This window comes from Megascapheus bottae, chromosome 1, assembly GCF_031878675.1.
Source record: "Megascapheus bottae isolate mThoBot1 chromosome 1, mThoBot2.hap1, whole genome shotgun sequence".
NCBI classification, from domain to species: Eukaryota; Metazoa; Chordata; class Mammalia; order Rodentia; family Geomyidae; genus Megascapheus; species Megascapheus bottae.
The window spans coordinates 8,523,500-8,548,856 of record NC_143509.1 but is presented as its reverse complement, the minus strand read 5'-3'; the positions used below and the strand labels follow the sequence as shown (position 1 = coordinate 8,548,856).

The 25,357-nt window shown below is 40.1% G+C and overlaps 1 protein-coding gene across 1 annotated transcript; it reads right to left on the bottom strand.

The window, feature by feature from the left end:
• Nucleotides 1-8,419: 8,419 nt before the first annotated feature.
• Nucleotides 8,420-22,886, bottom strand: LOC150068297 (olfactory receptor 7E24-like). The gene is made up of 5 exons (XM_090318986.1): nt 22,727-22,886; nt 22,168-22,342; nt 12,037-12,992; nt 10,848-10,898; nt 8,420-8,535 (listed from the first exon to the last, which is right to left on the bottom strand). Exons 1-5 carry the CDS (start codon nt 22,884-22,886, stop codon nt 8,420-8,422), a joined length of 1,458 nt encoding a protein of 485 aa, XP_090175112.1.
• Nucleotides 22,887-25,357: the final 2,471 nt, after the last annotated feature.

Below are 25,357 nucleotides of genomic sequence, written 5' to 3'. Positions count from 1 at the left end.
TCCCAACCCACTCCCTTCATCTTGTTTTCCCCCTTCCTATCCAATTTCAAATAAACAAATGAATGAATATAGAATAAAACAGATAACAAGCTAAGACAGTGTAACAATATGAGAATAACCAAGGGACAATAAAAGAGATGAGAAATAACCTAGGACACTAAGAACAACAATTACACATCATATGGCTCTTATTTCCATATCCTGGAGGACTTCTTATTTAGCCTCCAGCTCCTAACTTCCTGATTTTTCCTAGTTAATTCAAAACAAGATATTCTCAGAATTCCCTGCCCCAGACTGGTTTCTTCTACCTGTGAATCTCAGACCTCAGCCTCTGGAATAGTTAGGATTAGAAATTTATTGCCACCTACTCCTGGAACACTGTATATTTTTAACGAGAGGCTGTTTCAGCTTCCTCCTATTCATGTGGTTAAACTATAGCATACTTGATGAGAGTTGTTCCATAAGAATCCTTTCCTGCCACACTTTACTCAATTTGTGTGTGCATTTATACACATGACCCTATGTGCATTCATATATTGTAATAATTGAGATTTAATTTTTATGTTTTATATTATACATGTCCTTTGTTTCTCTGAACCTGACATATTTCACTCAATATCACATTTCCAGGCTTACTCATTTCCCTACAAACGCCATAACACAAGAAGAGGAAAGTCGAGAGGAACCAGAAGGAGATTTGTGCCTGCATGCTGTCACAGTGGAGATAAATAAGGAGTGACAGTTCTTGGGATTTGATTTTCTTTTCAGTGCGATAAAAATATTCACTGCACTAATGGATGGGAAACTGCTTTGTTCTCCTACCCCAGTATTGCTCTAGTGGCTTGACCTACTGCTGGCTCTTCCCCCAGGGGAATCTTCCTGAAATCCTCCAGCCCAGATTACAACAAAGAATCTTAATCTACACATGAAAGCCCATTCTCTAGCCCTCTCAGTGGATGGGCTTCCTAGAGTCTAGGACAGGGCACTGGCTCCATCCACTGAGAGGGCTGGAGAGTGAAACTCCTGAGTCACAGCAGAGCCATCTCCTGTGCAGGCTGCCTCACACAGATGTGTCTCTTCACATTTTTGGCTGCATGGATGGTATGCTTCTTACTGTGATGTCCTATGACCGCTTTGTGCCCATCTGTCACCCCCTGAATTACCCTCTCCTCATGAACCCTCGTCTCTGTGTCTCCTTGGTTCTGCTGTCATTTGTCACCAGCTTCTTTCAAGGACAGCTGCACGTGTGGATGGCATTGAGGATGAGCGATTTCAAGGAATTGGAAATCCCAAGTTTCTTCTGTGACCCTTCTCAAGTCCTGGATCTTTCCTGTAAGCACACCCTCACAAATGGTATCTTCAAATATGTTGTTGCTACCATATATGGATTTCCTCCAATCTTTGGAATCCTTTTCTCTTACTATAAAATTATTTCTCAGTTCTGCGAATTCCATCATCAGGAGGGAAGTAAAAAACCTTCTCCACCTGTGGCTCTCACCTGTCAGTGGTGTGTTTATTCTTTGGGACAGGATTGGGAGTATATTTTGCATCAGCTGTGTCACATTCTCACAGGGGCAGTGCTGTGTCCTCAGTGATGTACACAGTGGTCACGCCTTTCCTGAACCCCTTCATCTACAGCCTGAGGAACAGGGAACTCAAAAGAGCCCTAAGCAGGTTGCACAAACCAGGAGCCGACATCAGGAGGTAGGAAATACATCTGTAATATGGTTTTGCAGAAGGAAGAATAGTTGACCCTCAGTCCTGTAAATCCTACCTCTCTGAACACATTATTTGTATTGTCTGGTTTCATTAGTATCATTAACGACACACGAATACTGGAGAAAGTTGCTGGCTAGGTCAAGGTGTTTCTTGAAGTAGGGGTTCAGTTTTTTGTTTTTTTCATATATTTTTTATTGTAATTAATAGAAGGGTTTCATTATATTCACCGATAGAAGGTACATTACTTCACAAATATTGATACCCTTTCTCATGACATGGTCCCCATTTCCCTTCCCCCTTCTCCCCGCTCATCTTGATTTCCCCCTTCCCTCTCTTATTTCAAATAACCAATTAAGCATATATAAGATATATCAGATAACAAGGTGAAATATTGTAACAATATGAAATAACCAAGGGACAGCAAATGAGATGAGAGATAATAGTATATTAAGGACAATAATAACTCATTATATGGCTTTTGTTTCCTTATCCCGGAGGTCCTTACATTTAGTGTCATACTATTTGGCCTAATGTCTCCAGATTTTGTTCTATTGTAAACCTCTGCCAGGAGAGCCCAAGTTTTCTACTGATTATGACAAATGAGGGAAACCATTGAGCCTATGTTCCTTTGAGTGTGGCTTACTTCACTTGATATAGTTTTGTGTTGCAAAAATTTTAAATTTGTATAAGCAGCATATGTCTGCAGATGGTTGCCCAACAAACTGAATTTTACAGTGTTTGAGATGTTAATTTTCTATCAAGGATAACTTATCTCAATCAAAGTGCACAAAAGGAGATCTTTTTTTTTTATTTTGGTAGCACTGGTACTTGAACTCAGGGCTTTCTTCTTTCTTGGCAAATGATGTACAACCAGATTTTTTGTTTGTTTGTAGTCATTGTAATGCACAAGTGTGTTCAGATGCTCATATCTCATGGTCAGCCTCGAGCTGCTGACTAATGAAAGCAAGGTGGGTACTTTTTGCTCTTGTTAGCTTGCTTGTTTGCTTGTTCATTTGTACCTGTCCTCGGGATTGAATTCAGGGATTGGACACTTTCCCTGAGCTTTTTTGCTCCAGGCTATTATTCTCCTACTTCAGACATAGCTCGACCTCTTGTAGTCTCAGTGTGTATGAGTGTGTGGTGTGTGTGTGTGTGTGTGTTTAATTGGATATAAAATTCTAATGGACTTCCCAGCCATGGATGGCTTTGAAATGAAATTCCCAGGTCTATGCTTCCTGAGTGTCTAGGATTCTGGGTGTGAAGCACAGGCACACAGGGAAAGCCATAAATGAACATTACTTGTGACTTGGTAGGAAAATTAATACATAAGCTATTTTACATTGATGAAGGTTTATTGATTTAGAGAACATGGTTGAGACAAATCAAATGATGTAAGATAAATAATGTAAAAGGCCAGGCTCATCATGTATTTTTAATTATGGAGAGATGAATGTGTTTTGGTGTCACTTGTGTGCTTGGCTCTCCACATATACTTTATTGAAACAGTTTAACAAAAGTTTGTATTTCACAGAAAACACTGATAGAATATCATTCAATAACTTGCCTAAGCTACTTTCTCTCTTTAACACTTTTTTTCTTGACTTACTTGAACAACAGATTTCAGATTAACATGTCCCTGTACTTGTATAATGTATGTTCATCTGAGTCATCTGTTCCATCATTCTCCTCTTCCACCTGCCTTATCACCAATAGACACATTATTATCCAGATTTTATTTTTAAACAAATAAACAGTGAGTATTATCACGGCATTCACCTTTGGCTCCTTGTTTCCATTCATTCCACTACTTCCTAATGGAACTCCACTCAAGATACTGATATTCAGGATATTTCTGTTGTTAAATTCTCTGGGGACTATTTGATAGACTTAAAACATGGAATTGAATTCCTGCATATGCTGTAATTAGCCATATTTTTTGCCGGTCCTGGGGTTTGAACACAGCTCAAGGTCACATGAGTCACAGCACCACTTTCAGCTTTTTCTGTGTATGTGGTACCGAGGAATACAATCAGATCTTTGTGAATGCTAGACAAACAGTCCATCAACAGGCCAAACTCCTGGACCTTATTAGCCATATTTTAGAGGCTGTCATCTGGGCATAGAACTTGGAAGCTTTGCTGTCCAGAGGACACCGCTAAAATCTGTTGTATTGGACATTCTTTCCCCCCATCCATGTTAGTGAGTTCATTGAGATTTGTAAGCTTTGGATCAATTTTCTAATTGGGCATCTGTCTCATTTCTCTCAGAGTTCCAGGAAGAGAATATCTTATTTAGGGGATTATAGACTGATCACAAAACAGAGCCATAGGGGTCACAGTTAGAAACCAGTATAGGAAGTGCAATAATCAGATAGATGATTGAAAAGGAAGAAACCCAGTAACTAAATGTCAATCACCATTGCCTACATGCCAGGAATCCTTTGCTACACTGTCAGCAAATTCCTCAATTCCTGAAATTACTTCAGGAAGAAGCAGATATCATATCGGGGATCTTGTAGGAGACTGAAGACTTCATGTTTTTTTAAGTATAATTCAGTCCCAGCCCTGGTATCGCATACCTGGAATCCTAGCTACTTAACTGGCTGAGTTCTATAGATAGAGGTTCAAAGCCAGCATGTGCAGCAAAGACTTGTGAGCTCTCATCTCCGGTTAGCTACCAGGAAGCCAAAAGTGGAATTTCTTACTGAAGTGTTCGAGCTTTCCTTCGGGCAGGAAAGCCTCAAGACCTGTACCCAGGCCCAGAGTCAAAATCCTAGGATGCACATGGACACACACACACACACAAACACACACACACACACACACACACACACGGCAGGGGGAGACAGACAGACAGACAGACAGACAGACAGACAGACAGACAGACAGACAGACAGAATTAGAAAACAAAGCAATGATGCAGAATCTCCTGGGAGACTGCAGGCACATTGGATCAAAATGAAGTTCACAGATTTAAAAAAAATCACTGCTGTGAACTACCCTGTAATGCAGAATAATCTGTATTTTCTCTGATCAGAAAACACTGCATATAATGTTCTAACATAGTTGAGTATGTACAATGAATACAAAAATGGTAATAAATGAGACAAAAAAATCTAGGATGATTGTGTTTGTCACAACTGAAAAGTGTGGGACAGAATGTCAATATCAACTATGCGTACTTGAGTTCAAAATGATTGTGGAATTCTGACTTCTTAATTATGTATTGCTCTCTCTTATATCAAAGGTCTCCAATTAATGCAGAGTTGTGCAATCTAACACACATGTCTGAATTTTATCTCCTGGGACTCTCAGATGGCCTTGAGCTACAATTCATGCTCTTTGGGCTCTTCCTATCTATGTACCTGATCACCGTGCTCGGAAATCTGCTCATCATCCTGGCCGTCACATCTGACCCTCACCTCTACACACCCATGTACTTCTTCCTCTCCATCCTGTCCTTGGATGACATTGTCTTCACCTCCACCACCGTCCCCAAGAAGCTGGTGAAACTCCTGAGTCACAGCAGAGCCATCTCCTATGCGGGCTGCCTCACCCAGATATCTATTCTTGTCACTTTTGGTTGTATGGATGTTTTTGCTTCTTAGTGTGATGGCCTATGTCCGCTTTGTGGCCATCTGTCACCCCCTGAATTACCCTCTCATCATGCACCCTTGTCAATGTGACTCCTTGGTTCTGCTGTCATTTGTCACCAGCATCTTGGATGGACAGGTGCACGTGTGGATGGCTTTACATATGACTGATTTCAAGTGGAAATCCCAAGTTTCTTCTGTGACACTTCTCAAGTCCTGGATCTTTCCTGTAAGCACACACTCACAAATGATATCTTCAAATATGTTGTTGCTACAATATATGGATTCCTACAATCTTTGGAATCTTTTTTCTTATTATAAAATTATTTCTTCAGTGCTGAGAATTCCATCAACAGGAGGGAAGTACAAAGCCTTCTCCACCTGTGGTTCTCACCTGTCAGTGCTGTGTTTATTCTTTGGGACAGGATTGGGGGTCTACTTTGCATCGGCCATGTCACATTCTCCCAGGAGCATCATTGTGTCCTCAGCAATATACACAGTGGTCACTCCTCTCCTGAATCCCTTCATCTACAGCCTGAGGAACAAGAACCTCAAAAGTGCCCTGAGAAGGTTGTTCAAACCAAGAGCTGTTTTGCAGAAGCAACAAAGTTGACGTAGAATCAGATAAATTCTACCTGTTTGAATAACTAATTGCTCTAGTTTCATTAGTACAATCCATTACTAGAAAAGAATCTAGAAGGATAGATTCTAAATGGAAGAATGTATCTTTTTAATGTTTAAATTGTTAGTTTGTAGAGAATGATGAATGTCTGCAGATGTGGGCCAAACAAAGAATGTTTCAAGGATTGAGTGGCAAGTTTGTAATATGTAAAATTTACCTCAATAAAATTGGACAGAAACATACCTTTTTGTTTTTCTTTTTTAAGCAGTCTTTGAAGTAATAACTTTCTAATTGGTAGTCAGATATCCTGCCTACTCCCCTTTGGTTTTGAGTTATTTTCTAGTTATAGGTTAGTCCCATAATTGTTTCCTGTAATGCATTTTTTTATTTTAAAGGTGATATGTAGATGGGCTACCATTATGTAATTCAAGTAAAGAGTGCATTTCATTCTGGACAGTGTAATTCCTCCCTTCCCTTTCTTCCATAATATCTTTCAAAGAAAATTGAAAATCTTGTTTCCTAGTGAAATTATGTGAGGATAGACAAACCTAATGCACTGGCATCTACATTTGGTTCTAGCCTGCTTGATTTTCTGGGTACATGAACTCTATGATATGGGGGTCTCGTAATGCTTGAGTGAGCTGGGGGAAGCAATGAAAGAGCTATCCATTACCTAATCTACAGGGATGTGAGTGGTGCCTTGGAAAGACATTGGAGTGTTCATCTCAAATTCACCTGTAGAAAAACCAAGAGTAAGGGACATCGGCTTGGACTTGGCCTTCCAAGACTCAACCAGCCATCGCTAGCCCACACTTTATCCCATCCTTCATCTGTCAGCTGCATTCTTACTGTGCACTTATCATTGTCAAGACAGGGACACTCAGGAACATCAACTGAAATGCAGTGAACAGTCCCCATGTTTGAAGGAAGGTTCTCTCATGGCTATACCTAACATCCAGTGTTGGTTAATGCACAAACGCAAAGGACTAGCTGGCCTTGCTGGGTCAGTCCAGGCCAAGCTGAGCAGTCACCCAAAGTGTGGAGCGTTTGACGGGACTGGCTGAGACCACTGCATCCCATGTCAACTACTTTTTACATACTTGCTTTACTTTTCAACTCAAGAGGTTCCTGCAAGAAACATTTCTGTATGCAATTTTCACCGCAAAGTCTTTCCATGGATTTCAATGGCAGTTTCCTATGAAGTCTTTACATACTTGTATATGTATGGTACATTGTGGTACTAATACTTTGGAACATTTTGGAGAAAACTTATATCCCCTTAACTCCATTAATGTCCCAAGAGTACCACGAAATATAGATAATCAAGTCCATAACATACTCAACATTTCCCTATGTCAAAACCTACTGTACTTGGACACTTCAACTAGCAGATCCAATGTCTACCATCAGAATTACCAGTGATGATGTTTAAGACAAGTGACAATTGTAGTGCTTTGCCTACATTGCCTTAGTTTTTATTCTTACTTTGTGATAATAATTTGTATATATGTGTGAAATAATATTGTTCTTAGGACATCATTATCTCATTGTGACTTCACACAACTAGTGCAAAATCATAATTTTTGACATCACATTGATGGAATGACATCACTGACCTACCATAAAATCCTAACCATTGTGATATAACATGGCTATTTTTACATCAGAGAAGCTTTTACTTCATATCCTGATTTTAGCCTAAGAAAGTTTCAGACATGGCAGGCATTGTGACAGTAAAAAAGATAATCATGACCTCATATCAGAATTTTGGCATCACTGTCCATTGTGACGTCATTGTCACATTATGACATCATAAAACTACTGTGACACCACAGTGCTTGTGGCAATCCATTAATTAAAACTGAATTAAAAGCATCGGTGCCTCACACGTGGAGATGAAAGAAACTCCTGCATTAGTCATACTCTCATGCTCACAATTCACACATATGCCCAGATACTATTTGTATAGGTTTCTAGTTATGAATATGGAGAGGTAGTACTTCTCTGATCATAATATCTGAGGTATTCTAAGTATGAATATATGCACAATTACAATTTCATGGATTGACATAAAAAATAATGGTAACACCAGTGGGTTTTTCTCTCCAATACCAGGGCTTAAATTCAGGATCTCCTGTTTCTATCCTGTTTGCTTAGTTTGTTTGCTCATTTGAACTACATCTCCAGCCTGCCTTTTTGCTGAATAATTAAAATGAGTTTCAAACTTTTTTGTCTAGCCAGACTAAATGACATTTACAGGACAGATAGAAAATCCTGAAAATAGAAGAGGAAAATGCAAGTGACACAAGAAGCAAGTAAAAGTACACCTATATCATTGACATATATTCAAAAGAAGTGGTTTGGCTTGGCTCTGATATTAAACTACCCCAAATCCTGGACTTGTGATAAGCCATGCACAAGGAAGCAAGTTATGGTTTTATGAGGCCCAAACCACTGCTTTGTATGCATTGGTCTGATACGTTACATTACGCCATAGGAGAAGTTACGTAGGCCAATCTCTGAAGGCATACTGCTGGTCTGTTCCTGACAGGCTTATTTCCATAACACAGGAAGATGGCATACTGTGGTGGGTAGGTAGATTCTGTAACAGCATAAACGTAAAAGACTCTGAACTTTACTTATTTAGAGTTTTGAGGTTCATGGGGTTTGAACTTAGCCTGGGCACTGTCTCTGAGCTCTTAGGCTCAAGGCTACCACCCTACCCCTGGGCCTGGGTTCTGTCCCTGAGCTTTTCAGCTCAAGTCTACCACCCTACCCTTGAGCCAAGGCCCCCTTCCATTTTCTAGAGGTTAATTGGAGATAAGAGTCTTAGGTCATTTTGTGCCCTAGCTGGCTTTTAACCTTGATCCTCAACTCTCAGCCTCCATAGGAGCTAGGATAAGAGTCTGAAGTTTGTTTGAGTGCTTCTCCAGTATATTCTTAGTTGATAGTTTTACTGTTCTTGACAGAAAGCATCTTTCTATCTATTTCCTATGTTCATGACAAAAAGTTATTTCACTCCAACAATGAATATTTCACTATCGTAGACCAACTATTAGAAATTTATAATAGTGGCTTTTCTCTTCTAGTAAATTATAGCCTTAGACTGAGGGTATAACATCAGTCTAGTATTTCACTGGCACTTAGGTCAGCTTTATATTGCAGTCCAACCAAAAAAAATACATGAATGAGTGTTGGGTCTTCAGTACCAACGAACTGAGCAACTAAATCTTTACAGTAGAAAATTAGTTGTTGAGGTTTCCTTGCTTAAGATGGTGCTTTACTACTGAGTCAAAACTCTCATTTCCTCATTTTTTGAAGGGGGTATACATTTTGAGGAGCTTACTTCATTAGGGAAAACAGGCCCCTGCAATTCTCCAGTAGCCTTGTTGGAACCATGAACTACAGATTGCCATTTCCAGAGGAGCTAGGATTGCTAACTTGATCCAAAGGTCATCTATCCTTTCCTGTGTTTTGAACACGTTTAATTACTGTCCCCTCACCAGAGGCCCACTTAGTATACAGTACAATATTTGATTCAGAGACACAAAGACAGAGAGAGAGAGAGAGAGAGAGAGAGAGAGAGAGAGAGAGAGAGAGAGAATGATTTTGTGTGTGTGTGTGTGTGTGTGTGTGTGTGTGTGTGTGTGTGTGTGTGTGTGTGTAGATTATGGCCTAACCAGATATTCACTGTGATATGAATTTCGCGGGATATATTGTAAAAATTCAATTCTGTATTGGTAGATAAAAACTATTTCTTAGATTTGGATAGTATAATACACTCTGTTAAGCACCAGGACCAGAGTCCAAGAACTAAATTCACAAATAAATAGTGACACCAATTTTAAAAAATTAAAAATATTTGGTAAATAAAAGAGTTAAAAACATTTTAACTACATCACTGGGATAGATGATTGATAGAAAGGCAGGGGACACAGTGTGGGATTCAGCCTGTGACGTGGTAGACACACACTGGAGCCAGGTGGTTCACCACCAGGCTGCTGGAGAAAACAGCAATTTCTGTCCATGAAATCACTGGGAGGAGGGCAGAGGGAAGAGGAGGAACACACAGAGGAGCACTTCCACGGCCAATGGCACCACATCTGGGGGCCTAACACATCTAAAGGGACCACCTGTGTCCTCGCCACACCGTTTTCACCTAGAGGGTTCAACCTAGTGGGGGGGGGGTTCTAGACACTGCCCATCATCCCACCCAGCTCATCACATCACCAACTCTGCAGTCAGCAGTATAGACCCCACTGAGCCAGCTTCTCCTTCCTGTCCCCTACAGTGCTGGATAGTGGTTGTGTGAGCCATTCCCATTTCCCCTACTTCATTCTGCAGAACATCCAACACAGACCCAGAAAAAGATCCAGATACGCAGTGTAAACCAGCTCAAAAGGAAATTCCTTCCCCTACTCAGCCAACTTTCTACTTGACCAGACGCAACCTTCTGCATGTAGGCTCAACTGACTCAAAGGCAGCATTTACCTATCCTGATTCAGTTCTGGTCCAGTTTACAGTGGATTCAGGTTCAATGTGGGTTCATTTTGTACACAGAACATAAAATACTCACTAGTGGTGCCAACATGTTTCAGTTAACACGAGAGACACTTCACAAGTCTCTTTCAACCAGTGCCAAATAGGTTCAGTAGGTCCAGCAGTGGGGCAACATCTCACCACCACCTCAGCTCAGATGAACAGCCATGTCCAGCTCACCCACAGGCCTAGACAAGGCCCATACACACCGGCAGAGTTCAACCTCCATAACAGACAAAACATATTCCTGACCTTCAGAGTTAAAATTATTAATATTCTCTTGCCAATGGTTTTCTTCTTGATGAAAAATGACCTTGAGTGCACATGACTTCATCTACCCATCCAGATCATGACAAGGGAATATTTACTCCAAACCTCCCTGCACACTGGGGGTGGACGAAAGCTTCAGGCTCAACTCTAGGGTTCCTGTGAAGGCAGCAAGTGTCCAGCGTCAGGACGCAAAAACCACAGGCACGAGATACTCAGCTGTGAGCCCATCAGAACTGCAGTCATTCAAAATGAAGGTGGATGCAGACCAGGACTATTAGCTACTGTAAGGAGCCTTGAAGTTACAACACAGACCTCAAAAGTACCCAGTCTCTCAGAATATATGCTTGCGCTTGAAGAAGAAAAAATTGGAAAAGTTCCACAGAAGAATTTGTTTAGACTTTTCCTATATCCCAGAAGCAGCTCAAAGGTCAAATGAATTTCATTCTATTCATCCCTTCTCTATCATTGCTCCTTCCAGGAAAATTATTTTTTTCATATATTTTTATTGTAATTAATAGAAGGGTTGCATTACATGCACAGAAAGAAGGTGCATTACTTCACAAAAATTGATACCCTTTCTCATGTCTTGGTCCTCATTTCCCTCCCACCACCCCACCCCTCATCTTTTTTTCTTCCCTTCCCTATACGACTTCAAATAACCAAATACACATATATATACAATACATCAGATAACCAGGTGAAATCCTGTAAGAATATGAGATAACCAAGGCAGCAAAAAGATGAGAGATAACATAGTACATGAAGGACAACAATCATTCATTATATGGCTTTTGTCTCTATATCCTGGAGGTCTTTCATTTAGTGTCATTCTATATGGCTTCATGTATCTAAGTTTTGTTCTATTGTAGATATCTGCTGGGAGAGCCCAAGGTTTCTACTGATTATGACAAATGAGGGAAACCATTGAGCCTATGTTCCTTTGTGTCTGGCTTACTTCACTTAATATGATTTTTTTTCTAAGTCTTTCCATTTCTTCCAGGAAATTCTTAGAGTCTAAAATACCATTGTAATTTTCTTCTGTGCACATTCTATTTACATCAATTGCATTGAGAACCTCACAGGCACTACTCCTCTGCAGAAAAACCTTTTGTTCTCCAGAACTGAATCTTTGCATCTGTCTATAGCAACCCAGTCTCCAGAATCCTAAGGCTCTTAACTACTGTGCAACAAGGGAACAAGATGGGGAATTAATTAGCCAATTACTCTTCACATTTTCCACATGGAAGAAGAAGCAGAGAGCTGCCTAATTCTTCCATTTAGTTAAGTGTCCTACCCAAGTCCTGAATTCCAAGGATCCTGCTGCCCAGCCTCCTCAGAGTCCTGCTAATGTCCCTGTTCCTCAGGCTGTAGATGAAGGGGTTCAGCATGGGGGAGACCACTGTGTACATCAGCGAGGCCACCACAAGATTCTTGGAGCCGTGGAACACAGTGGAACCACAGTACACACCAAGCAAGGTGCCGTAGAAAAAGCAAACCACCGACAGGTGAGTCCCACACATGGAGAAGGATTTGTGCCTCTCACTTTCTGTGGGGATCCTGAGGATGGAAGAGATAATTTTGTAGTAAGAGTAAAGGATCCCTGAAAGAGGAAATAGCCCGAAGATGACAGTACTTACATATATGAACAAGTTATTTGTAAGGGAACCAGAACAGGACAGTTTAAATATTTGAGAAGCATCACAGAAGTAATTTGGGATTTCCACACTTTTAAAGCAAGTGAATTGTAAGATCAATATATTGTGTGACTGGGAATCCAGAAAATTAAACAAAGCAGACACCAGTACTAAGATGTGACAGCAGAGAGGGTTCAAGAGGACCGGGTATTGCAGCAGGCGACAGATGGCCACAAAGTGGTCATACGCCATGACAGTCAGAAGCAAGTCATCCATGCAGTCAAAAAAGAGGAAGAAAGACATCTGGGTGAGGCAGCCCCCATAGGAGATGGCTCTGCTGTGATTCTGCATGTTCACCAGCATCTTGGTTACCGTGGTAGATGTGAAGCAGATGTCAGCCAAGGAGAGGTTACAGAGGAAGAAGTACATGGGGGTCTGGAGATGAGGGTCAGAGCTGACGGCCAGGATGATGAGCAGATTTCCCAGCACGGTGGTCAAATACATGAACAGGAAGATCCCAAAGAGGACTTGTTGTAGTTCAGGGTCATCTGAGAGGTCCAGGAGATAGAACTCAGAGACTGTGTTTAGATTTTCTGTTTCGAGATCACTCGAACACCTGCGTAAAGAAGAAATGTCATTAGAAAAACAAAATATGTGTCCAGTAATTCTCAACTGTATATACCTGATATCCAAATATTTATAATTTTAAATGTATAACATACTTGAGGTGCAGTGTACATAGAAATATTTCTCTGTTATGGCAATCCCCCACTTCTAGCCTCTTCTGACCCAGAAGTTTGCCTATCCTCCTGTCCTACTGGTGAACAGCATTGTTAGAAATCACAGAACAATTTTTAAATGACTTTGTTGTTCTTGGACGGTTTATTAAGGGGAGGTTTAATTTGTTGAGCTCTAGAGAGACTTATCTGAAGAAGAAATAAGAATAGCCAGTAGACACATGAAGAGATGCTCTCCATCTCTGGCTATAAAAGAAATGCAAATCAAAACAACTTTGAGATTCCACCTCATTCCAGTTAGAATGGCCATGATCAAGACATGTAATAACAACAGATGCTGGCAGATATGGGTACAGAAGGGAACACTACTACACTGTTGGTTGGAGTGTAAATGTGTGAGCCAGTGAAGAGAGCAGTATGGAGAGCAGTATGGAGGGCTAAACATACAGCTTCCCTGTGACCCAGCAATCCAACTTGTGGGCATCTACCCAAATGTCCATAAACAAGGCCCCAGTAAATCTACCACCACAGCCACGGTCACTCAGCATTATTTACCATAGCTAAGATATGGAACCAACCGAGAAGCCCCTCAATCAATGAACAGATCAAGAAAATGTGCTTCATATACATCACCGAATTCTATGAACCATGAGAAAGAATGGCATCAACCCATTCATAAGGAAATGGAAAGGCCTGGAATAATCATATTAAGTGAAGCGAGCCAGACCCAAAGAACCGTAGGCTGCTTGGTTTCCCTCATTTGTGATAATTAGTACATGTCTAGGATTTTCCAAGCAGAGGATCACAATAGCTCAAATCTATGTGCATATGACCATATAGGATGATGCTAAGGTCAATGAACTCCAGGATATGGAAACAAGAGGGTTTTCTTCATGATTTTAATATAGCAAGTGAAGGTATTTCTTGTTTCTAATGCCACCCCCCATTATGATTTTTCCCTTCTTGTCACTGAATCTGATTTTGGTACCTGGTGAATTGTATAAATATATATATGTACTTGAATTAGGAAAGGGAAGCGAAACAACAAAATGGTGAGACAAAGGACAAAGGATTACCCCATGTAACAGTAACACACAAGACCATGTGTTGAAAATGCACTCTACAACTGGGGATGTGGACAGAGGGAAAGTGGGAGAAAAACATGGGTGGGCTTAACAATGTCCAACAAGAAATGCACTCACTAGTTTACATATGTAACTGTAACTCCTCTGTACATTACCCTGGCAATAAAATGAAATTGAAAAGGGGGAAGGGATGGTAATGTACTTACCTAAATTAATTTTTTAAAGAAATCCAAAAACAGAACAGAAATGTGAGTTAGAGCATGTTGATATGATACTACAGCTTACTCATGTCTTGAGTCAAGAACAGATTCATTGAAGATCATTCTCATAAGAATCATCTAAAGGATACAGTTCCATCACTTATAATGCATTCACAATGAGGCAGCTATGAACATAGTCAAATTTTACCATTCTGAGAAGAAATCCAGACCCCTGAACAGTCACTCCTTATTTCACTGCAACCCTAGGCAGACACAAATCTACTTTCTGGTCCCCCTGGACTTGGCTATTCTGGTATTATGCCATTTGCAGGGAAATGGGTGGACCTGGAAATGTGCTATTGAGGAGAGTAAGTCAGGCTCAGAGACAAAGAGCACTTGAGTTCTCTCAGACATGGCTGTTATATGTCACATATCAACATGCAATGATCAACATGTCAGTGCATCTATACAAAAAGTGAGCAAAGTGTGAGGGGTAGGAGAGGATTCTCAGGGTGTCAACTCCTGGTTCACCTAAGCTACAGATTAATAAAAATAAACATCAGAAAGCAAAAACAGCTATTTAATATATATATATATGTGTGTGTGTATATATATATACATATATATATATATATATCTTCCGGTTTCCAGTGGCTCCTGCCTGCAATTGTGAGATCTGAGGAAGGCAGTTCCCAGTCACCTGAGCAAGAATGTTCATAAGACTCTTACCTCCAGGGAACCACAAAGACAGCTGGAAATGGTACGAGCTATGGCTTAGGTGATAAAGGGCCAACTTCAATCAAAACACCTTAAGGACATCTTCCAGGCCATGGGTAAAAGATCTGAAACCAGCGCAGGCATGCACACACACATACCCACACCCCCCCCACACACACAGGGAGGAAGTTGAAGCATATGAAATGAGAAAAAATGACATAAAACTGGGCTCAGAAGTGAGCACAGGGTAACATGTCAACCGTGGATCATTGTTGTGTGGTGTTCTTGTCACCAACAGCAGCAGCAGCAGTAGAAGCATCATCACCATACATCTCCTCCTCCTCTTCCTCATCCTCCTTCTCATCATTATCAACATCACCATCATCATCATCATCATCATCATCATCATCATCATCATCATCATTATCAACATTCTCTCAGTAAAGCTGTCCTCATGCTCCACAAAACAAATCTCCAAAGCCCTTCTCAGACTCCACCCTCAGTACTGACTCGCTTAAGCTGCCTCTCTCTTCAGCCATGACCCAGGTGGACAGATCTGAGGACCCCAGATCTGCTGTGCAGCACCAGTTCAGCCTCTGGCCTTCAGGGTGGATGTGAAGACACCATGGAAGCAGAGCTGGGGGACGCTGACAAGGAGGAGGCAGATGGAGGAGCAGGGTCCTGCAGGCAGGAGAGTGAAGGGCAGGGAGCACAGGCTCCCCCTCCACTTCTAGATGGCCTTGGAGGATTGAGGCCCACAGCTCCCAATTATCCAAATTGAGCACATCAATGACCAAGTCCCTGTGGACATTTCACACAGAGATCTGAGAGGACCTAAAGGAAATTCATGCTGGTTCAAGACTCTCTGTCTATGCAGATGATTAATACACTGAAACTTCTATCAACTATGCTTATCTGATGGACAGGTGGCATGGACTTTTCACAATTCTTATAAGTGATCTCCAAACTGGGGTGACTTTCAATAAATTTTCATTGTTCTCTATCCATACCATATATCTTCAGAAACATCATGATTCCATATTCAAAGTTTATATTTTTTCTAATTTATTTTGTTTTATTATTCATATAAACATTTATTCAAATAGTTCCTTTCCTTCCCACCCCCAAATACATTCAGAAAACCTTCCGTGATTTAAGGTTAACATTACAGTACAAACCCTGACATTACAAATACAATACAGGTGAAGAGTTGAGAAGTTGGGTATTAATTTTCCAGGTCTGCATATTCCCTTACAAACTGTACAATGTCATTATTTCTGATGTGAGTATAGAATTTCATTGTGCATATAGACCACATTTTCTTGATCCATTAATCCACTAGGGGGTATCTCTGTTGATTGCATATCTTGGATAAGTAAACAATGCTTCAATGAAAATGTTGGTACGGGCAGTTGCAGTGGGGAAATGTTTGTAGTGGATTTTTTCATAGATCGAAATACAGTGATTGTTGGTGACTTTAACACACCACTCTCACCTATGGACAGATCAACAAGGGAAAAACTCAACAGAGAAACCTTAGAACTGAACAACTATATAGACCAATTAGATCTAACAGACATCTGCAGAATATTCCACCCAGCAACATCACAAAATACGTTTTTCTCAGCAGCGAATGGAACATTTTCCAAAATAGATCACATCTTAGGCCATAAAACAAACCTGGACAGATTCAGAAACACTGAAATTATTCCATGCACACTCTCAGACCACAAAGGCATCAAACTGGAACTGAACACACATCTCCACCAACGAAAACCCTGTAAATCATGGAGACTGAACAACACATTGTTGAATCACCAATGGGTCATCGAAGAGATCAGAACAGAAATCCAACAGTTTATGAAATTTAACAGTAAGGAGCACACAAAATACCAACTCCTTTGGGACACAGCAAAGGCAGTACTCAGAGGAATATTTCTAGCGCTGAGTGCCTACAACAACAAGTTGAAAAAATTGCAAATGAAGAAGTTAATGTCTCACCTTAAGCTCCTGGAAAAAGAGCAACAAACCAACCCTAATCCCAGTAGAAGAAAACAAATTATTAAAATCACAGGAGAATTAAATGATTTGGAATCCAAAAAAACTATAGAAAGAATCAACAAAACAAGGAGTTGGTTCTTTGAAAGAATTAACAAAATTGACAAGCCCTTAGCAAATCTTACCAAAAAAAGAAGAGAGCATATCGAAATAAACAAAATCGCAGATGAAAATGGTAATATCACGACAGAAATTACCAAGATCCAGAATATCACGAGGAAATACTTCTCAAAACTTTACGCCAAAAATTTTGAGAATCTAGATGAAATGGATGAATTCCTAGCCAATATTAACATACCCAACCTGAACCAAGAAGAACTAAGCCAACTCAACAGGCCTATTTCAAGCTCTGAAATAGAAATGGCAATTAGAGAACTTCCACCTAAGAAAAGCCCAGGGCCAGATGGATTCACAGCTGAATTCTATAAGGTCTTCAAAGCAGAGCTCACACCAATACTCCTCAAGCTCTTCAACGAAATTGAAAATGAAGGTTCCTTACCAAACTCAGTCTATGAAGCCAGTATAACCCTCATCCACAAACCAGACAGAGATTCATCAAAGAAAGAGAAGTATAGACCTATATCTTTGATGAACATCGATGCAAAACTTCTCAACAAAATACTGGCCAACCGTCTACAACAACTCATCAAAAAATTATACACTGTGATCAAACTGGATTCATCACAGGGAGGCAAAGCTGGTTCAACATACACAAATCAATTAATATAATTCAACACATCAACAGGAGCAAGGACAAAAATCACATGACTGTCTCAATAGACGCGGAAAAGGCATTTGACAAGATCCAACACCCCTTTATGTTAAAAGCTCTGGAGAAACTAGGAATCCATGGAACATTCCTCAATGTAATAAAGGCTGTGTATGAGAAACCTACTGCTAGTATTACACTTAATGGTGAAAATCTAAAGCCATTCCCTCTAAAATAAGGAAGGAGACAAGGATGCCCACTCTCTCCACTCCTCTTTAACATAGTACTAGAATTCCTAGCCAGTGCAATGAGGCAAGAAGCAAGCCTAAAGGGGATCCAAGTAGGGAAAGAGGAAATAAAACTATCCCTCTTTGCAGATGACATGATTCTGTATTTAAAGAATCCTATAGACTCTACTCCCAAGCTCCTTGAACTGATTCAAAACTTTTGAAGAGTAGCAGGCTATAAAATCAACCCTTAAAAATCAACTGCCTTCCTTTACGCCAACAGTGAGAGGAATGAGGCAATAATCAGGAAAGACACTCCTTTCACAATAGCCTCAAAGAAAATAAAGTACCTAGGAATTAGCTTAACTAAGAATGTAAAGGACCTTTTTGATGAAAACTTTAAAACCCTAAAAAAGGAAATTAAAGCAGAACTAAGGAAATGGAAAAACCTCCCATGCTCCTGGATTGGAAGAATCAACATTGTGAAAATGACCATCTTGCCAAGAGCTATCTACAAATTCAATGCAATACCCATCAACATTCCAATGTCATTCTGTAAAGAAATAGAAGAGGCAATCCAAAATTTCATATGGAATAATAAAAGACCCCGTATAGCAAAAACACTTCTTAGCAGAAAGAACAGCGCTGGAAGAATTTCAATTCCAAACTTTAGACTCTATTACAGAGCTATAATTCTCAAAACAGCTTGGCACTGGCGCAGGAACAGGCCTGAAGTCCAATGGAATAGAACTGAGGACCCAGATATTAAACCACAGACCTATGGCCACCTAATCTTTGACAAGGGGGCCAAAAAAATAGAATGGAAGAAAGACAGCCTCTTCAACAAGTTGTGCTGGCAGAACTGGTTAAGCACCTGTAGAAAACTAAAGCTGGATTCTTCTTTGTCACCTTGCACTAGAATTAACTCCAAATGGATCAAAGACCTGGAGGTAAAAGCTGACACACTGAAAACTTTACAGGAAGGAATAGGAGATACACTAGGCCTCCTTGGCACAGGTTGAAACTTTCTTAATAAGGACCAAGAATCACAACAAATCAGAGAAAGGCTGGATAAGTGGGACTGCATTAAACTTCAGAGCTTTTGTATGGCAAAGGACATAGCTAGTAAACTAATCAGGAAGCCTACAGAGTGGGAGAAGATCTTCACCAATCAAACAACAGACAAAGGCCTCATATCTAAAATATATCAACAACTCAAAAAATTGGATCACTCCAAAACTAACCTCCAAAGTAACAACCATCCCATTAAAAAATGGGCCAAAGACTTAAAGAGAGTCTTCTCTGAAGAAGAAACAAAAATGGCCTATAGACACATGAAGAAATGCTCAACATCTCTGGTCATAAAAGAAATGCAAGTCAAAACAACTCTAAGATTCCACCTCACTCCAGTTAGAATGGCCAGGATCAGGAAAACAAATGACAACAGATGCTGCAGGGGATGTGGCCAGGAGGGATCACTACTACACTGTTGGTGGGAGTGCAAACTCGTTCAACCACTATGGAAAGCAATGTGGCAGTGCCTGAAAAGGCTAAACGTAGAACTCCCCTATGACCCAGCAATTCCACTACTTGGCATTTACCCAACCATCCAGAAACAAGGACATACTAAACCCACTAGCACAACAATGTTCATTGCAGCACTATTCACCATAGCAAAGATATGGTACCAACCTAGATGTCCCTCAGTTGATGAGTGTATCAACAAGTTTGGTATTTGTACACAATGGAATTCGATGCTGGTGTCAGAAAGAATGACATCGCCCCATTTGTTAGGAAATGGAAAGACTTAGAAAAAATCATATTAAGTGAAGTAAGCCAGACTCAAAGGAACTTAGGCTCAATGGTTTCCCTCATTCGTCATAATCAGTAGAAACCTTGGGCTCTAGTAGCAGAGATCTGCAATAGAGCAAAATCTTGATACATAAGGCCATATAATTTGAATCTAATTGAAAGGACCTCCAGGATATTGAATCAAAAGCCATATAACGAATGATTGTTGTCCTTAATGTACTATGTTGTCTCTCATCTCCTTTGCTGTCCCTTGGTTATCTCATATTGGTATAGTATCTCACTTTGTTATCTGATATATTGAATTTATTTGTATTTGGATATTTGAAATTTGATAGGGAAGGGGGAAAACCAAGACGGGTGGGGAGTGTGGGGGGGAGGGAAATGGGTACCAAGACATGTGAAAGGGTATCAATGTATGTGAATTAATGCACCTTCTATCTGGCAAATATCCTGTAACCCTTTTACTAATTACAATAAAAAAATTTAATAAAATAAATAAAATAACAAAAGGCATTGGGGGAAAAATTGAGGTACTAGGTTATGATTTTAAAATTAACTCAAACTAAAAGGGCAGGACAAGATAGCTGGATACCAACTAGAAAGTTTTGAATTCAAAGACTGTCCAATATTATTGAGGTAAAATCTACATATTACAAAATTCATCACCCAATCCTTGCAACATTCTTTGTTGGGCCTACCATCTGTAGACATTTATCTTTCTTTACAAACTAACAATTTAAACATTACAATGATGTATTCCTCCTTAAGGAATCCATCCTGACATAGTCAGAATGGTTTTCCACCTCTAATGGATTGTACTAATTAAACTAGACACATACAGTATTCAGACAGGTAGAATTTATAGGACTATATGCTGAAGTTTCTTGCTTCTGTCAAAACCACATAACAGATAACCAAATACAAATAAATAAAATTATTTCCAATTGATTATCTGAAACTTGATAGGGAAGGGGGAAAAACAAATACGGGGAGTGGGTGGTGGTTGGGGGGGAGGGTAATGGGTACCAAGACATTTGAAAGGGTATCAATGTATGTGAATTCATGCATCTTCTGTCTGGCAAATATCATGTAACCCTTTTATTAATTACAATAAAATATATTTTAAAAAAAGAACTGACATGGTGTCAGAGGCGCTAAGGGCTGATGCCCATAATCGTAGTTACTCAAAAGGCTGAGATCTGAGGCTCAAAGTCAGCTCAGCAAGAATTTCCAGGGCATTCTTATCTCCAATTAACCGCCAAAAAGCTGGAAGTGGCGCTATGACTCAAGTGGTAGAGAACCAACTTTGAGCAAACAAGCTGAAGAACAGTACCCAAACCTGGGAGCTGAGGCCCCAGGATCTGCATGAATGTGTGCAAGTGCATGTGCATACACACATGTGCACACAGACAGACAAACAGACAGACAGACAGACAGACAGACAGACAGACAGACAGACAGACAGCTGGCATCTTGCTCTACACAGCCCAAACTGTACTCATGAAGTCCAAGTTCAACTCTTGAAATATGCAGATGTGTCTCACACTCAGTGTGGCTGGAGAATTGAATGTGGCAAAATTACCTCTTCCCATTCATGATTTTCTAAACTTTTTAAACATTTTTATTGTAAAGACAATGTACAGAGGAGTTCATTATGGAAGTCAGGTAATGAGTACATTTTTTTTGAACTGTGTCAACTCTTCCCTCGTTTTCTCCCAGTTATTTTCCTTCCCATACCCCCTCTTCCACAGTTGTATAGTTCATTGCCAACATAGTGTCTAGTGAGTCTCACTGGCTGCATTAGTTTTCCCTTTGTCCCACTATTTCTGCTCTGCTTCCCTTCCCCAAATCAGATAAACTTATATACAAGATGTAAAATACAGAAATCATGAACAGCAACAAAAGTGGAAAAACAGAACAACAGAAAACCCCAAAAGAGTACTATAAAAATTATTTCATCTCTTTTCCTATCCCTTGATTATCTCATATTGTTACACTATCTTACTTTGTTATCTGATATAGTATTGGATATATTTGTATTTGGTTATTTGAAATTGGATAGGGAAGGGGGGAAAACAAGATGAGGGGTGGGGGTTGGGGGGGAGGGAAATGGGGACCAAGACATGAGAAAGGGTATCAATGAATGTGAATTAATGTACCTTCTATCTGGCAAATGTAATGTAACCCTTCTATTAATTACAATAAAAATATATGAAAAAACACCACATAACAAATAAACTTCCTACCTCCTGGTGTCACCTCCTGGTTTGTACAATCTGCTCAGGGCACATTTGAGTTCCGTGTTCCTGAGGCTGTAGATGAAAGGGTTCAGGAGAGGAGTGACCACTGTGTACATTGCTGAGAACACAGCAGTGCCCCTGGGAGAATGTGACACAGCTGACGCAAAGTAGACACCAAATGCTGTCGCAAAGAATAAGCAGACCACGGACAGGTGAGAGCCACATGTAGAGAAGGCTTTGTACTTCCTGCTTGAAGATGACATTCTCAGCACAGAAGAAAGAATCTTGTAGTAAGAGAAAAGGATCCCTAAGACAGGAAGGAAAGTGTATATGGTACCAATAATGTATTTAAATAAATTATTAGTGAGTGTTTGCTTACAGGAAAGATCCTGGACATGAAAAGGGTCACAGAAGAAATTTAGGATTTCCAATTCCTTGAAATCGGTCATTTGTAAAGCCATCCACACATGCAGCTGTCCTTTGAAGAAGCTGGCGACAAATGACAAGAGAGGTAAGGAGACACAGAGACGAGGGTTCAAGATAAGAGGGTAATTTAGGGGGTGACAAATGTCCACAAAGCGGTCACAGGCCATGACAGTAAGAAGCAAAACATCTGTGTTTCCAAATAAAATGAAAATAGAGATCTGGGTCAGGCAGCCGCAGTAAGAGATGAGCCTGCTGTGAATCTGCAGGTTCACCAGCATCTTGGACACGGTGGTAAACATGAAGCAGATGTAAGCCAAGGACAGGTTGGAGAGGAAGAAGTTCATCGAGGTGTGGAGGTGGGGGTCACAGGTGACAGCCAGGATGATGAGCAGATTTCCAGACACAGTGATCAGGTACATGGAAAAGAAGATCCCAAAGAGCATGGGTTGTAGTTCAGAGTCATCTGAGAGTCCCAGGAGATAAAATTCTGAGATGTGTGTTAGATTACACAGCTCCGCATTGATTGCAGACCTTGGATAAAAAAAGAGAGAGAGAAAGAACAACACATAATGAAGAAGTCAGAATTCCACAATCATTCTGAACTCAAATATGCACAGTTCATAACAACATTCTGTCCCACACTTTTCAGTTGTCACAAACCCAAGCATCCTAGAATTTTTTTCTTTCTCATTGATTCCCTTGAATGTATTCATTTTAGATACTCAACTATGTTAGGACTATAATGTTTGATCACAGAATATACAGCTTATTCTTTATTACAGGCTAGTACACAGCTGTGATTTTTTATTTTATTTTCAATATATTTTATTGTAATTAATAAAAGGGTTACATGATATTTGCCATATAGAAGGTGCATTAATTCTATACATTCATACCATTGCACATGTCTTGGTACCCTTTACCCTCCCCACATTGCCCCCCGCCTCTTGGTTTTCCCCCCTTCCCTATCAAATTTCAAATAACCAAATACAAATAAATTCAATATATCAGATAACAAAGTGAAGTACTGTAACAATATGAGATACCCAAGGGACAGCAAAGGAGATGAGAGATAACATAGTACATTAAGGACAACAATCATTCATTATATGGCTTTTGTTTCAATATCCTGGAGGTCCTTTCAACTAGCTTCATACTATATGGCCTTATGTATCAAGGTTTTGCTATATTGCAGATCTCTGCTAGTAGAGCCCAAGGTTTCTACTGATTATGACAAATGAGGGAAACCATTCAGCCCAAGTTCCTTTCAGTCTGGCTTACTTCACTTAATATGATTTTTTCTAAGACTTTCCATTTCCTAAAAAATGGGGAGATGTCATTTTTTCTGACAGCAGCATAGAATTCCACTGAGTACAAATACCACAACTTGTTGATCCACTGATCAACTGAGCGACATCTAGGTTGGTTCCATATCTTTGCTATGGTGAATAGTGCTGCAGTGAACATTGTTTTGGTAGTGGATTTAGAATGCCCTAGTTTCTGGATGGTTGCGTAAATGCCAAGTAGTGGAATTGCTGGGTAATTGGGGAGTTCTATGTTTAGCCCTTTGAGGCACTGCCATACTGCTTTCCACAGTGGTTGAACGAGTTTGCACTCCCACCAACAGTGTACTAGTGATCCATCCTGGCCATATCCCCTCCAGCATCCGTTGTTATTCGTTTTCCTGATCCTGGCCATTCTAACTGGAGTGAGGTGGAATCTTAGAGTTGTTTTGATTTGCATTTCTTTTATGACCAGAGATGTTGAGCATTTCTTCATGTGTCTATAGGCCATTTTTGTTTCTTCTTCAGAGAAGACTCTCTTTAAGTCTTTGGCCCATTTTTTAATGGGATGGTTGTTACTTTGGGGATTAGTTTTGGAGGGATCCAAATTTTTGAGTTGTTGATATATTTTAGATATGAGGCCTTTATCCGTTGTTTGGTTGGTTAAGATCTTCTCCCACTCTGTAGGCTTCCTAATTAATTTACAAGCTATGTCCTTTGCCATTCAAAATCTCCGCAGTTTAATGCAGTCCCACTTGTCCAGCCTTTCTCTGATTTGTTGTGATTTTTGGTCCTTATTAACACGTGTGCCAAGGAGGTCTAATGTATCTCCTATTCCTTCCTGTAAAGATTTCAGTGTGTCAGCTTTTACCTACAGGTCTTTGATCCCTTTGGAGTTAATTCTAGTGCAGGATGACAAAGAAGGATCCAACTTTAGGTTTCTGCAGGTGCTTAACCATTTCTGCCAGCACAACTTGTTGAAGAGGCTGTCTTTGTTCCATTCTATTTGTTTGGTTCTCTTGTCAAAGATTAGGTGGCCATAGTTCTGTGGTTTAATATCTGGGTCCTCAATTCTATTCCGTTGGACTTCAGGCCTGTTCTTGTGCCAGTACCAAGCTGTTTTGATAATTATAGCCCTGTAATAGAGTCTAAAGTTTGGAATTGAAATTCCTCCAGCGCTGTTTTTGCTATACGGGGTCTTTTATTATTCCATATGAAATTTTGAATTGCCTCTTCTATTTCTTTAAAAAATGCCATTGGGATATTGAGGGGCATTGCATTGAATTTGTAGATAGCCTTGGCACGATTGTCATTTTCAGAATGTTTGTTCTTCCAATCCAGGAGCATAGCAGGTTTTTCCATTTCCCCACTTCTGATTTAATTTCTTTTTTAGGGTTTAATACTTTTCATCAAATGGGTCCTTTACATTCCTAGTTAAGAAAATTCCTAGGTACTTTATTTTCTTTGAATCTATAGTGAAAGGAGTT

Bases quoted from the DNA above. Each gene is read 5' to 3' on its own strand.
- LOC150068297 (XM_090318986.1), bottom strand. From the start codon at position 22,886: ATGTTTACCACCGTGTCCAAGATGCTGGTGAACCTGCAGATTCACAGC. The intron at 22,343-22,726 runs GTCACCCCCTAA...TCTTTGCGACAG, and splicing joins TGACCGCTTTGTGGACATTT to CATTTGGTGTCTACTTTGCG. The intron at 12,993-22,167 runs GTAGGAAGTTTA...TTCTTTACGCAG, and splicing joins CCAGGAGGTGACACCAGGAG to GTGTTCGAGTGATCTCGAAA.